At 37.4% G+C, this 16,157-nt stretch overlaps 1 protein-coding gene across 2 annotated transcripts in view; it reads right to left on the bottom strand.

The window, feature by feature from the left end:
- The window catches only part of DENND5B (DENN domain containing 5B), a 211,543-nt gene that overhangs the window by 95,848 nt on the left and 99,538 nt on the right, over window positions 1-16,157 (bottom strand). The window contains exons 2-3 of one of the 2 annotated variants that reach the window (XM_060305969.2): window positions 13,653-13,762; window positions 5,461-6,127 (exon numbers count right to left, since the gene is read on the bottom strand). In XM_060305969.2, the coding sequence (XP_060161952.1) occupies window positions 5,461-6,127; window positions 13,653-13,762 (777 nt within the window). The remainder of the gene's footprint in view (window positions 1-5,460; window positions 6,128-13,652; window positions 13,763-16,157) is intronic. The other variant, XM_060305970.1, reaches the window with a different exon arrangement.

Here is a 16,157-nt window from a genome sequence, read left to right as displayed (position 1 = left end):
CATTTTCATGCAGTAGGATGATAGACTGAACTAAGCAGTAATGCCAAAGGGACAGGTACTATGCCAGCATCTTAACAGTGAAGCATTAAAAGCATTCTTTTTAACATCAGGAAAAAGACAAGGATGCCTGTTATTATCAATTCCATTCTATACTGTACTGAAAAGCCTAGTTAGTACTAAAAGGCAAGCAAAAGAAATAAAGGTGACAAAGACTGGAAAAGAAGAAATAAAACCATCGTTATTTGCACATTATCACCTACTTTGCTATTATAAAACTACCTAAAGACATTAAAGAAAGCCCTTATAAATGGAGAGATTACATCATTTTCATGGAGGGGAGACTCAACATTCTAAATACGTTAATTGTCTCAAAACTACATTCAATGAAATTTCAGTAAAAAGAAGGTGGTGAAGAGAACTGTCCTATAAGATACCAAGACTTACTTTAAAGCTATAGTAATTACAACAGCGTGATTTACTACAGGGACAGAAAAACTAGCAGAATAAACTGAATGCCCAGAAATACATAGAGGAACTTCACATACAGGAACTATACATGACTGAAGTGGCACTGCAGATCAGAGGGAGGAAGAATGGTCTATCTAATAACTAGTATAGAATAACTAATTACAGATATTTCTAAAATATTAAATTTGATCTCTTCCTCATAACATAAACAAAAATCAATTTCTTAGAGATGCTAAATATAACTTAAAAACATTTAGGAAAAAAATATAGACTATTTTTACAAACTCAGAATAGAGAAGCATTTCTTAAATAGAACAGAAAGTTAAGTCATAAGAAAGATTTGTAAATGAGAATTTATGATTAAGAGTATCTTAATTCATCAAAAGATCCCTAAAAGAAAATTAACAGCCACGAACTGGAAGGAGACATGTGCTTCTCATATAACTGACCAAGGATTAGCTTCTTGAATATATAATGAAAACTTATTAAGAAAAATGTCTTAATATTAAGTTTTTGTTTATCACAAAGTAAAACTAGTATTATAAAAATATTGGCCAAAGCTGTTAAAATTCTAATGCTTTTTGGATACAGGTCATGGGAACCCAGTTTCTGCCATCAAAATATCAAGTTTGACTTTATGATTTATCAACTCCATAACCAATAAGCTATAATGTTTAGTTGAGCATGACTAGCAATTTGTGTTTACAAGGCTCCCAACTTCTTCAAGAAAACTTCAAGCAGCTTCTACTTTCTGACAAGGTTAATTCATGTACAACTTACAAAGGGAGGGGAAGGGAGAGGAGTACTGTGAAGGCTCCCAGGCAGGCAGTGCAGCGTGGGCTGTGGGTAACTGCTTATTTCCATCGTGAAGAGTCAAAGAAGGTAATAAGCAAGGATCCAAAAATGTTCCTGAGATCTTAATTATTGGTATCAGAAGTTGGACCCTGGTTTTAAATTCCCCTTTTATTCCTCCACTATTCCTCTGAAAAGATGATCAGACTCCAATCTTCCCACTCTCTTGCTCCAAGTATTTCTAGGCCGCAGAAGAAAAGTACTCTTTTCTGATCTGGGGTTCTAGAAAAGAGCCTTTACCTCTTGGGTTCATTCCCTGCTTAAAATTTCTAGCCAGTTACCACTGCAAAGTGACTGTGATGTACACACTCTCTAAATAACAGACTGGATAGATTTTTTTAAAATTTATTTACTTTTATTTATCTTTGGCTGTATTAGGTCTTCGTTGCTGTGTGTGGACTTTCTCTAGTTGTGGTGATCGAGGGCTACTCTTCATTGCGGTGTGCGAGCTTCTCACTGCGGTGGCCTCTCTTGTTGCGGAGCACAGGATCTAGGCACGCGGGCTTCAGTAGTTGTGGCACACGGGCTTAGTTGCTCTGCGGCATGTGGGATTTTCCCGGACCAGGGCTCGAACGCGTGTCCTCTGCATTGGCAGGTGGATTCTTAACCACTGCGTCACTGGAGAAGTCCCCAGACTGGATAGATTTAAATGGGCTGTGGGGGACTTCCCTGGTGGTCCAGTTGTAAAGAATCCGCCTTCCAATGCAGGGGGGACTCAGGTTCGATCCATGCTGCAGGGCAACTGAGCCCGCACACCACAACTACTGAGCCCAGGCGCCTCAACTAGAGAGCTGCGTGCTGCAAACTACAGAGCCCATGCACCACAACTACAGAGCCTACGCACCCTGGAGCCCACATGCCACAACTAGAGAGAGAAAAACCGCATGCCACAACTAGAAAGAAGCCCACGTGCCGCAACTAGAGAGGAGCCCATGTGCGCAACGAAGATCTCACATGCTGCAACTAAGACCAACGCAGCCAACAAACAAACAAACAAACAGGGCCCAGGAGTGTGTGCAGCAGCATTTTTTTAAAAATAAAGAAAAAAAAGGGCTGTGGACAAGAATTTCAAATCAGTCTAGAAGGACATTTTCATCACTGAAATCCATCTACTTTTATTCTTTTTGGGTTTTCATGGTAATTGTTCAAGACTTGCAATGTTTTTAAATTTTATGGCATTAGTGAACAAGAAATGAAGTGTCAGATGTTATTAAAACCCCTTAACACAGTCAGGAGAAATGAAGAATGGCACCAGAGTACAAATCAATATAACAACACTTAATTCATTCCCTTCTTTCTCTAATGGGAGAGACAGTTGCCATTGTTAAAATTTGCATTTACACAGATAATCTACAATTATTTAACATGGTACCTTTACAAAAGACCCTCAGAGGTGAGTTTATAATTTTAAAATAAATACTGAGACAGATAAGGAAAGGTTAAGTGCAGTGTCCAATACAGCTAACATATGGGTAACTGTTCTGGATAAAGACCGATCCAAGCCCATTCTCAGCTCCACCACGTTACCTAATAGCTGTGTGATCTTGGGTAAGTTACTAAGCTTCCCTGAGCGTCAATTTCCTCCTTCATAAAAGCATGTGCAGTACTAACTCATTGTTGAGAGGATTAAATGCAGGGGGCAAAAAGACCAAAATGTACAAGGCACTTTAATAGTACAATTCCTAATATAGAGTGATTTCTGTGAATGATTAGAAAATTACTTTATGAGCCTTCTTTTTGTATGACACTTTAAAAATATATGTATGATGAGAGTTCTACAATCTCAAGATTCACTCTTGTGTTCAGCATAAAAGACCAAGTTACCAAAAAATACTCATTTGAGTACAAAAACATGCTCATAAATATTCAGTCTTCTTAATTTGAAACTGAAATTAATACGTAGATATTAATTAACTATAACTTTTCAACAGACTCCATAAACTAAATGCTACAAGCTAATCTAGCTGAGAAGAAAGATGAGAGCTCAAGACAGACCACGAGCACAGAGACATAAAGTGCTATTTAAAACAGGAAGTGTGATAACTAAGGGCTTTTTTCTTTAAGAAGCATGACATTCAGTATAAGAGAACATTTATTAAGTTCTCAACCCTGAAACAAATGCCTTGACTATTTAATTTAACAAAGTTATACTTTGAATGCAATAATATGTCAGATCCTCACAACTTAAGATGTGCATAATTTTATAGAGGATTATGTAGGGCTAATAAAACTGATAATAATTACAACAACATGGGCTATCATTTAGTCAGCACAGGTTTCTTACTTTCTCACAATAAATCAGTGAGAGAAGAAGGAAAAAACCTGTTATCCCCATAAAGATGAACTGATTGACACTCAGGAAGATTATGTAACTTGTCCAAGGTTACAGATAGTAAGTGACAGAACAGAGATTTGAACCCATGATTGTTATCACTTCAAAAACCAATATTCTTTCTGCCCCAAATTGCTTCTCTAGGCAGAACATTAGGAAACGGAACTAAATGACTGGGAAGATCTCTTGAAAATCTAGGATTTAAATTCTTTTTACTAATAAGCTAATATACCTGAGGGTATTAAGCTTCAAGCCCCTGCCCCAACAAGCAACTCTCCAACCCCTATCCCCTTCAGGGAAAAAAGCAAGACAGGAAGACGCAGAAAAGAAGAAAGAATTACTTAACATTAAATCTTTCAGATACAAAAGGGTGATCTGTGGTAATGACCAGCACTAAGAAAGTGAGAGCACGAGGACAGGAAAGAATTTAGATTAGTCATTAGAGAAGAACTTCCTGACAACAAAAATTGAGTCACTGGAACACATTATCAGAGAACGTTATGTAGGATAAACTGAAGAAAATACAACCTCATGAAGGGCTGTCAACACACAAACAGTGTCAACATACACACAAGATGGGGAAGTACAAATATAGCCTACTTGGCTCAGCCTCATTTATAATTTAAAATAGAAAAGAAAAAAAGGAAACTGGTAAAATAAGCTTGACAGCAACAGTCAGGAGACTGCACTACAATTCCGTCAGCCTAAGTACAAGTTAGCAAAATGCTAACCCAATATTTGTGCCACATTTTTCAAAAGACCCATCAAGGCACAGGTACCATTTTATATTTTCCTTCAATTCACTATCCATTAAAACACAGCATCTCGGGCTTCCCTGATGGCACAGTGGTTGAGAGTCTGCCTGCCGATGCAGGGGACACAGGTTTGTGCCCCGGTCCGGGAAGATCCCACATGCCACAGAGCGGCTGGGCCCGTGAGCCATGGCCGCTGAGCCTGCGCGTCCGGAGCCTGTGCTCTGCAACAGGAGAGGCCACAACAGTGAGAGGCCCATGTACCGCAAAAAAACAAAAACAAACAAACAAAAAACCCACAGCATCTCTATTTCCTCTGCAAATTCACGTTCAGACTAGAACCAGTGCTCTAGTCTAGGCTCAAAGTTAGTCATCACAGATGCACTGGTAAAATAAAACCCAAATTCTGCTAGTTTTGTAAGTATGTTTTGGGAGAATTTTGAATGAAAAATATCACAAAGATAACTTCCTTTGGGATTAAAAACAAAACAAAAAACCCCCACATAATTTTGGTGGAATTATTAGACCTAGGAGAATCGTGTCTGTTCCACACGCCTGTACCCCTTTCTCTCACTACATGAAATCAACCCATCCAAAGTTGATCGCCTTAGGAAACCGCAGAGTCAACGATTTCGTTTAACCCTTTCCAATGTCAGCTGAGTCTTGATGTGAACTTTTACTATCCTGTAAAAAAATGAGAAGTCTACATGTTCCCGGTAGTAAGAGGATTCTCTCACTTTCATTATAAAAAGAAATATGTTTCTTTTATGATGATTATGTTTATTATCAGGGAAAAAAGGGCTACTTCCATTAAAAAACAAATACACTCAAGTCAGCCAAGTTAATGCTTTTATATTCCTTCCCTTTTTTTCTCTACAGCCACTGCCATCCAAAAGAGAAGTAACCTCTCAGCCTCTGGTCCTACCTAAAACCCTCTCCTTTCCACGAGACAGAAGAGACTTCGGACCATTAATTATTTGGTTCTAGTAATATACCCCAGTAGTTGAGAGCATAAGTACTTGCTTTTGGGAGACCTAAAAGCTAGGGCAGACCTACCTTGTGAGTAGAGAAGGATCTGCATCTCTAAAAGAACACACGTAAACACCTGTACCAAGTTCTCCAGGCCCAGGAGCTCGAAGACCTCTCGGAGCGGGTAATCGGAGAGAGGAAGTTCACTGGGGCCCGGCCTCTGACAGATGACGGGTTCATAAACACCATAAAATTTCAGTGATCTCCCTGGAGGAGGAAGGGGCACCTCATAGAGAATATTATGGATGTAGCTCTCAAGCGGCAAGGGTGGTGGCTGCTGTGAGGTAACTGCCTTGTAAAGCTGAATAAGGAATTTCTTGCAGGCCTGCATGAAAGGCAGCGGTGTGATCAAACATATACTTTTTGAAACATACAGGGTGTCTCTGCTGATGTCATAAGAGTTGTATCGCTGGAGTTTCAAAAGGGAAGTTGTATCTCCCTCGTCAATACTGCTTGCCAGTGAGTCCATGCTGCAGGAGGATGACGCGTACAAGCTGCTGTAATGCTCTGCGTTGTGCATCTGGTAGAGCGTCTGCATTGCTGTGCAGATTTGCTTACTTGTAACTTCTTCATAAAAAGTGAGAACAAAACCGTAGGTACGAGAACCATCTTCCCGGGTAATTATAAATGAGTGGAACTGAGGGTCTTTATTGTCAGTTTGTGTTCTGAAAGATAGTCCTTTAGGCATGCACAACTGTGGAGGAAGGAGAAGAAAAGCATCAGAAGGCAGTACACAAACAACTTCAAACCAGAAAAAAATGTTTGTGAAGCTCCATCTGAGCTTGTGACCTTCAGTAAGTCATGTAACTTCTCTGAGCCTCGGTTTCTTTATCTACAACATTTGCTGCATCAGTGACTTGAAGACAAAATATGCAAGGGCACTTCACAAATATTTAGTAATTAAGGACTATTTTTAGAGTAATGTTGATAATGTCTCAGAGGAATACAGACAGGTGAAAGCTCATTTGATAAATGGAAAAAAAGTTAAACATAGAATAATAAAAACAACAGTATCATTTTTGTATCATTTTGAACAATATTATCCTTAGGAAAATAAGCTTTGAAAATTAAATGATTTTTTATTTACTGAAGCAGAAGGGCAGAAACAAGACATTTTAGATTATTTCCAGCAGAGACCATGTCCCAGGTCTTGGGAACTACCCAGGATTGAGTCAAACTTGGGAATAAAATTACATGAGGAATTAAAGATGCTATATTTAAGATACTTACAAAGCACAAGAAAATAAAATCAAGTCTTTAAAACATTTTAAACAAATTACAGAAAATGTGAAATACACTAAGGAAAACAGGACTTGTAATTCAACTATCCTAAAATAATGATCATTATTAACTTTTCTATTATTCCTTTCTACTTTTGTATTACAATATACTTTCTGCATAGAAATAATTTTACCATACATTATGACATTTTTTTTCAGATTTAATAGTCGATCTGGTGTAAAACTTAGAAGTTCTCCCAAATCCCCACATCACCAAAAAGATGTAATTCACTTAAGAGTTACATGTCCTTCATCCAAACTGTGAACAAACACTTATTAAGTGCCTTTCTGAGCTAGGCCCTGTGATGGTGATACAATGGTGAGAAAGACACAGTTCCTGCTCCTCTGAAGCTTCCAGTCCAGTAAGGAGGACAGATGATTAAAAAATTATTTAAAAAAAATTATAAAGTATTGGAAGTGCTACGATAGGGTAAATATAGGCTGCTAGGAAAAAACACAGCAGGAGGACATAAATGAGAAAAGAGGAAGCCACCAGGGGAAAAAATGAAGGAAGCCCAAGCGGAGACCTGAGGATAAGTATAGGTGTGTATAGGTGTTAGTGAGATGAAGAGAAGGCAGAGAGGGCACGTGCAAAAGCCCAGAAGACAGAATGTGAGGTTCTGGGGAACTGAAACCTGCTCTTCAGCTCACCTACTCTGCTGGGGGCCTTCAGACAATCCCAGTCCTCGGCCTGGAACCACCCTAACTCACATCCAGTAGAGCAAAGGGGCTACCCTGCCAAACCCTACTCAAACTGCAGATCTGTAAGCAAAACGATGATTTTGTTGTTTTAAATCAAGAGACTATAGCCCTGAGGTCAAATCCAATCTGCCACTTGTTTTTGAAAATAAAATTTTATTGGAACACAATCACGCTCCTCCATTTAAGCACTGTCTACACAGCTGCTTTTGCACTACAACAGCAGAGCTGAATAACTGCAACAGAGACTGCATGGCCCACAACGCTCAACTATTTACCATCTGGCCCTTTGTGGAAAAAAAACCCCTGCCAGCCTATGTTTTAAGCCACTTAAGTAACATTGGGATGGTTTGTTATAGAGCTATATATACCCCAAACACTCCCTTACTTCCTGTAAGTGTCCATATAAATACTACCTTAAAGAGGACTTCCTTTATTTTTCCATAAAAAATAGTGTTTTCATCCTATAAATGCCGTTAAAATGTCACTTCTCCTCTAAAAAGTCTCTGTTGAATGAAGTAGTTAAAATCTTGCACCATAGTATACATATGTACACTGTATAATGACACACAGTAGTTTCTCAAATTTTGTTTCATCTCTAGATTGAAAACTACTCAAGGACTCGTAATAGCCTTAACGATTCAAGAGTACCACACATGGAACAATACACTATTTGGGGCCGTAGTAAATGGTGACTGATAAAGATAAAAAGCAAAAATTGTGAAGCTCAGCTAAGTATCCCAGTGAAAATGTCTTTATATTTCATATCACTGAATATAAGAAGTGGAAAGAGCTACGGTAGCGTTACTTAATTATTATTATATATGTATGTTGACAAAAATTAAATTACTGTGTACATTTGCGCAAAATAAGATATAGATTTAGGTAACACACATGAATACCTCGATCTGTTGGGGGAAATTTTGTTTATTCCTAATCTTGGGAATAAAAGGCCATGGCAGAATATTTTCATAAAGAGGCCTTCATAATTAAAGCTGCTTTCACCATAACAAGTCAATGAGATCTTCTACTGATTATGAATGAAAACTCATCTGACACATTTACTATAGTCAATAAAGATTGTAGGAAGGATGACCTGAATCAGTCTTGCTCCAGGCTAAGCTCAAACCTGCATAGCATAGTGCATGGCACACAGAAGTTATTTGTTGACTGACTGAATGAATAAATGAATGAACAAGAAAACAATCAAAAACAACAGCTCGGGGTACAGGATCAGATTTAGTTCATCTCTTCATTCAATCTGTAGCTCTCTTTTTACATCAAATAGGCACACAGAAACACAGTGATCTCCAAAGTCAACATAAAGACTTCATTTAATTGACAGGGTTTCCTGACATCATAAACCACAAAATTCCAGCTCAAACTGTTTTTGAACAGCTGCCAAATATTCCCTGAAGGATCTGTAGTTTTCGTCAGCATGCATTCAAACATCTACAGGAAGAGCCTGCCAAAAGTTGTGCTCAAAATGAAGAATGACTTTCTATGTTACAGATAACAGATGTAAGAATTATTAAATTCTCTTTCTACATATCAACAAAACTAAGAATTATATTTCTAATCTTGGAACCATAAATTGGAAAATGCTATTGCTTTTTCATTTTTAAAAGTGAGAATCATATGATTTGTCAAGTTTATTTTTCATAATCCTAAACTGTAAGTCAAGATTTGCTCACCATGGCATTCAACAACATCTTTTAGCCCCTGATATTGCTGTCTACCAACAATATCCCTCCCCACCCTACTCTCCCACAACAACTAAAAATTTAGAGTTGTCACTGCTGACCAGATTGTCGCTGGCAATCAGATTACTCTAGCCAAATTGGGCTCACAATGCTGTGTACCTCTCCTGGTTTGAGTGACCAAATGTCCTTATTATCTCTCTGGACTCTTTTAGGCAGTGTGGCTAGAATTTTAACAATTCTTTTTTCCATTTTCTATAGTTCTATTAATCCCACTCCTTCTCTCTCACTATACAAATAAAACTCTCAATGAGTCAGCTTGTCCTTCCTTTCTTGCTTCCTTCTTTCCCTCTCTCTTTCCTTTCTTCATTTAATAAACATTTATTTCATGTCATGTATTGCATTAGATCTTGATAACTCAAAACACAAATATGAAAATCACCCCTTACTTCTGGGAGCTTCTAGCCTAATAGGAAAGAAAGACATATAAACCAGCAGTTACAAAATAATGTAACCAATACTGCTACAGAGTGTGTTCAAAGTATTATAGGAATAGAGAAGACAGAGCACCTAACCATTCCTGCTTAAGAGATGGTTTTGCAGTGGAGGTGACACCTGAACAAAGACAGGGAATGGAAGTACTGTAAGCAAGCATATAGACCTTCATTTATTCAATGATTAGAACCTCTACTATGTGCAAAGCTAGGGATATAGCAATGAATAAAAGAGAGTGTTCCTGTCCTAACGGTACTTACTTTATAGCAGGAGACAGGGAGTAGACAACCAGCTACATAATTAATTAATTGCAACTGTAACAGTGCTACAAAAAGGTACAAGGTGCCAAGAGAACCTAAGGGGACCTGGCTGAATGCTGGAAGGGTGATGGAAGGTGGTGGTTAGAGATGGCTTCTCTGAGGAAATCATGTTTACAATGAAATCTGAAGGGTCAATACGAAGACTTCACTAGGGGAAGGAGAAGTGGAAGAGCCTTCCAAAGAGAGGTGAAAGCAGAAGCAGAAGCTGTAGTGTGAAGAACAGAAAGGACAGGGGCAGGAGGCCAGTTAGACAGCTATTGCAGGAATCCAGGTAAGAGAGCTTGCTGGTTTGCACTAAGGCGGGTATGTAGAAGCGCAGAGAAGTAGATGATAACTGATTGCATATGGGAGAGGGTGAGAAAGTGGGAACTTTCATGCATGATGCTAGATTTTTGGCTTAGGCACCTAGGTAGATGGTTGTACCATTCACTGACCAAGATTGGTGGGAAGACTGTGAATTCAGTTTTGGGCATGCTGAGTTTGAGATGCCGGTGAAATATTCTAGCTGTGATGTTAAGAAAACAAGTGGGCTCCCCCAGTAATGGCTGGATTAAAGCCCCCATTCCTTTGATTTTATTGTGAGACATGAACTTAAAGCTGGGTCAAAATGAGGGCTTACTTTCATTCCAATGTCAGATCTATTAATGTAACTAAGGGTTATCCATTTCAAATTCAAGTGCTTCCTGAGTCTGTCAAAAGTATATAGTGCTCTTTTTCCTTGCATTTTGCAAGACGGATCTCTAAATAGGTATTTTCCAGCCAATCCTTTACCCTTTACTCTTCGCTCATCATTCCACTCCACGCTTCTTTGTGATCAAATAGTAAATTGTAAACTTAGAGCTTTACAGATTATAAAGAGCTATATAATAGTCATTACTCTTTAGTTACCTGAAATATCATATATCAGATGTTTCATTTAGGACATATATACAAAAAAGAATCTTTATATTTCGTAAAACTTGCTTTAAAAAGTATTAACCGTATTTTCTTCCTAACAGTTCCTAGGTTCTCTACATTCTTAAGGATAAGCTCCATCTAATTAGAACATTACATAGACGGTCATGGATGCCAATATGCAGATTTCCTTAAAGAGATCTGAAATGGGGGCGGTGGGGTGTGGGGGGAAGACAGGGGAACTTCAGCTCCATTTGCAATGTTTTGTTTCATTTAGGAGGAAAGGTATGACTCTGAAGCAAATCTGTCAAATGTTGACATGTTAGTTCTGGGTGATGGGTATATGACTTGTTTTGTTCTCTCTGTTTTATGATACTTCCATTTTTTTCCCCACAAAAATCTGGGAATCCACAACCAAAAGAGAATAAAAGCAATTAATTCAGAAGCAATTTCAAATGTCACATAACTATTTTCTGTTATAAATGCACTGCACTCTTATACATGGAATTTTTTTTTATTTAGCAAGTTTCATTGCTTTGGGGTACTTAATTTGTATGAAATTCATGACCCTTATCCAAAGCTCCACTTTGTTAGCAGAATGAGTGATATTACAGAAGGCAATAATTTATTGGAGTGGGGTTTTGCTAAAGGCAAGAACAAAGCTTTATACCTTTAGGTAGGAATAAATTATAGCTTCATACAAATGTACTTACTAATAAATCAAAGAGGAAATTAAGGGAAGTAAATCTATGACCCAAATGCAGACTAGTTTAATGCGATGCTTTTCAGAGATTTTCAAGGAGTACCAGCAAATCCCTTTAGATTTGCAGCAATAAACAAAATGTTGTATGGTGCTTAAGCGTCGAAACACAAGCCTACGTGTCTATTCTTCAGAGGGAAATGTTTTCTGCTTCCGTAAAATAACTCAGAGAGAAGAGGTAAAGAAAATATCAAAGACAGATCAAGGAAGCTGATAATTGCTTTAGAGATGAATGTTATGCAGATAGAGGTAAAGGCTAACACAGATATCTCACTGTTAATCCATCCAAATGATTAAAAGTAATAAAACACATCAAGTGTGGCATTTTGTTCCAAATGACTGTGGATTCATATTGTAGTAAGAAACTAGTTTTGGACACCATTCTGATTTCTCACAGAATAATTTATACTTTGAAATATATTACTAATTTAAGAAGATTAAGTGTTGTAATCTATTTACATTCTAATCCATTTTTCCACTGCTTCATGTAGGCACTCTTTTCTTTAATATCTTTCCATTAATTTGCTGGCATAAGCAGCTGATAAATTATTTTCTGTCATTGCTGTTTGCTCACTATTTTAATCAGAAGCTTGTCTGTGCTCCTCCAAGTCTCATAAATATAACTAACAGTTGTGTTCCTCTTAATACCTATAGCACTGTCTTCACCAAAGATGAGGCTAGGCCCCACAATAACAACTTCCAGCAAAATGGCAACTCATTATTTTGGTATAGGGTAACAGTCAAGAGAAATAAGTACACTGTGCTCTGTAAAGAATCAAAGTCGAACTGCCAAGTGCCTTAGACATCTGTCCTTAGAAAAAGTACCATGCTATTCCATCCTTGGAATAAGTCCAGACTGGAATGGGTTTACTGTGATAAGAGAAATACTGCAAAGGATCCAATGTGACCCATATCATTTTGGGGCATGTCAAAACCAAGTTACATAGCTTTTCTTTGGGGGACGCAGCATGCAGGTGGGAAAAAAGTGAGCTAGAGAGTAAAAATGATCTGGATTTAACCTCTGAGACTCCCTGTATAACTCTGGGCAAGTAAACTTAACCTCTGTAAAATATGAATAAGAATCCTCACTGGGTACATGTAAGCATGTATGTGAAAGTAACATTCATGACGTATCTAGCAGGCATCTACTACTAAATATTAATTTTCTTCCCTTACAGTATCACATCATAATGGGGTCTTTTGGCTCCACCTTTAAAATACTCAAAAAGAACCACAACTATGTGTCTCACTCCACCTTCCCTTTTTTCTTTTCTGGCCGCGCTGCATGGCATGCGGGATCTTAGTTCCCCGACCAGGGATGGAACCCACGCCCCCTGTGTGGAGTCTTAACCACTGGACCGTCAGGGAAGTCCCTGTCCACTTTTAATCACTTCTGTGCCTATCGCGCCTGATTTACTCACTTTGGGGGCCCCTGATTTTTATAATCACAGAGATCATGGAGGAACAAAATATCATGCAGGCCTCTAAGAAGGACCCTTCCTAAATGACCTGAAAATTATGACCTACTGTATTTTTAAGAACCTCTAAAGGGACTTACAATCACCACTGGTAACTCATTACATTAATTTAAATTCCTTATAAACAAATTCCTACTAATGTCTAAATGATGCATTGAAGTTCCTTTCCTACCTTACTTTGTGAAGATGATAAATTAAAGACCCATCATAAAACATTCCTTGAAATATGAAAACTGTAATCATGCTCCTTCCATGAGGCTCCACTTCAGGCCAAGAAAATGATATCACTGTTACCAAAGTATCTATGTATTAAGTAATACAAATTCACCACACAGCTTAATAGCCGGAAAAGAAAATGGGCTTTGAGGGTCTGTTATACACACTTATTAGCTATGGGGACCTTAGGCAAGTTACTTAACCTCTCTGAGCTTCATTTTCTACATCTGTAAAATGAGGATACTATATTTTAAAGAATTTTTTATTTAAAGGGTTAAATTAAATGAAATAATGTAGACATTCAAAATATAGTCACTATTGTCATCTTAAAATAAAAAGAAGGCTGAAGAGGAAAAAAAAAACAAACAAACACATACCATGTTTACTGCATCTTGATCGAAAGGGTTCCATTCTATATTCTGAGGATAGTGGGCCAGAACTTTGGATTTGAATGTTCTTCTCAAAGGACTCTGGTCAAAATTTTCACCTACAACAGATAATTAGTAATTAGTTAATATCTAGAATTTTTTCAAAAGCATGTCATAGTTTTATTTTTATTTTGTATATATACTGACTGATAATGTTGAAATCTGATTCAATTTCTACCTCTAATAGTCTCAGTTGTAAATTTTTCAATGGACAACTGAAAAGGAACTGTTAATAAGAGATCTGCATTTAAAAGTTCAGAATCTGAATTTTAAAATCCTGGCTACACAACTGATACTAAAAATCAAGACATGCTAAAATAATCCTTGCTGTAACCTAATTACTGTCCTCATTTCAACATGTGGTGACCAAAAAAAAAAAAAAAAAATCTATTTGGAAACATTTAACTCACTAAAGAAACATCTCAAATTAAGCTAATTATACTTCTTAAGATCCTGAAATTTTGTACATGGATAGACTTAATGCTGCAGTGCCCAAAGGAGGCAACTTTGCTTGAGTTCCCACAAAAATCTCTAGTAAATTTGACTGCATCTCCATGCTTTTACAAGTAACATTATTAATAGAATCAGAAACATCATTACTGAGTTGTCTGGTTTAGCAGACAGAACACATTAAGCACACTAACCTCTGAAAAGAAACAAGCTATTCTAAGCCAATTTTATCACCTGTTAAAATTCTGGAAAGGTAAAAAGACTATCCTTTGATTATTATATATAAGAAAATTCAGTAATAATTGTTAGCTCTTTATGTCCTTGACTAAATTAACACCCATGGGACCTGTTACCTCCAAATGCCTTACTTTCACAAAATATTTTCATATGGATGGATCTCAAATTCTCAGTGTCAGAAAGTTGAGATTAAGGAATTAGAAGACCTTGGGAGCAATACCATTCTGTCTCTTGTGTTCTTTCTACTTGTTAAGTTCTAAGTAAGTACAAAACACAAGCTGATGTATCAAGATAAATGCCACCTACCAGTATCTGTACAAATAAAAATATCATAAAGCAATTCATGAGTCATATTTGGACACCTAGTTAGACTCAGTTTCCAACTCTGGTAAAAATATAAAAGACATATACTAAAACACCTTTCAGTGCAAAACTTATCAGATCACAGAAGGAGGGAAAAGCCACACTATAAAATCTTGTTGGAGACTGCAATATAAAATACACAGGAGCGTTTTTGAATAAAGGCACATAATTTAAATAGATTTACTGCAACAACTAACCGTTTACTTCTAATTTCAGCCCTTGGCTAATGATCATTTTCCTTTGGATTCCTCTTACTTATTTAGGCAAGCACTTCATCTCTATGTCTTTCTACCTCATATTTCCATCTTCTAAGAGATAGAGAGCTTTCACTTCTAGAAGAGAAACTGTCAAATGCACCCCTAAGGAAAGTTTATCAATTTCTGCACCATGCCTCTAGGGTATGGGAAAGTCAATGGAAAATGTGAAACCATCCATGGGTCACTACTCTGAAGAAAGGAGTGAGGGCTAACGGTTGATTTCAGAAACGGTAAATGGTACCTTTAAGCTGGTATTAGATTTTCATGCAAATGCTAAGAATTTTTAGATTATTTACTTCTTCATTAAAAAAAGAAAGGTTACTTTTCACTTCAAGTCAGAGAAAAAGAAAAACAAAAATTCTCTCCTGGTTCTAAGGTTTATGCTGCTGACTGTGCTAGTGACACAGCAACGGGATATCCTCAGATAATACCCAGCCATCAAGAAACCCTCTCCTTCGCCCACCCTCAAATACCAAAAATGCTTATTTTATCATTCACAAATGTAAATAAAATATGAAATACCGCAGGAGCAGAAGAAACAGCATATAATGCAGGATATAACTCCTTGCAACTTACCTTTTAATGAATTCCTGCCTCAGTTTGGTTAAAATAGTAACATTATCTTCATTCATATATCAAGTTACTAATGCGTCAGGAAATAAATCAGAAAAGTCATGATACTGCCATTTTCAATATAATTGTCCTGTTAAGGAAGGAACACCACACCCTCTTGAAGCACAATGAATCAACCAGAAGAGAAAGAAGGAAAACCACCTCCAGGGAAGAAGAATTTCACAAAAACAAAAACCCACGAAACAGAAATACAAATCTAACAAAAGAAAAACAGAACCACCACCACCACCATCACTTCTTATGAGACTGCTTTAGAAGTGGGTAAGATCATTGCTATATACACAGCTGTCTTGGCAAATATTATTTTGAAGAAAATTTGGAGAAAATCTGAGTGATAATTCTGATAACACTGTTAAGGATTCAGAAGTGAGTAAATGCAGCTATTCCTACTAGTACCAGTCAAAGAAGAGAATCTTGGAGATGCCTTTTGGAGGTGTGAGACAGAGCAGCAACCTAACCTTTGCACTTTGAACCCATAAACCTCTAACAGAATTTATTGCTAGGACTTAGCAGG

Source organism: Globicephala melas, chromosome 10 (genome assembly GCF_963455315.2).
Source record: "Globicephala melas chromosome 10, mGloMel1.2, whole genome shotgun sequence".
NCBI lineage: Eukaryota > Metazoa > Chordata > Mammalia > Artiodactyla > Delphinidae > Globicephala > Globicephala melas.
The sequence above is the reverse complement of the archived record's forward strand: the minus strand, read 5'-3'. Positions and strand labels throughout refer to the sequence as shown.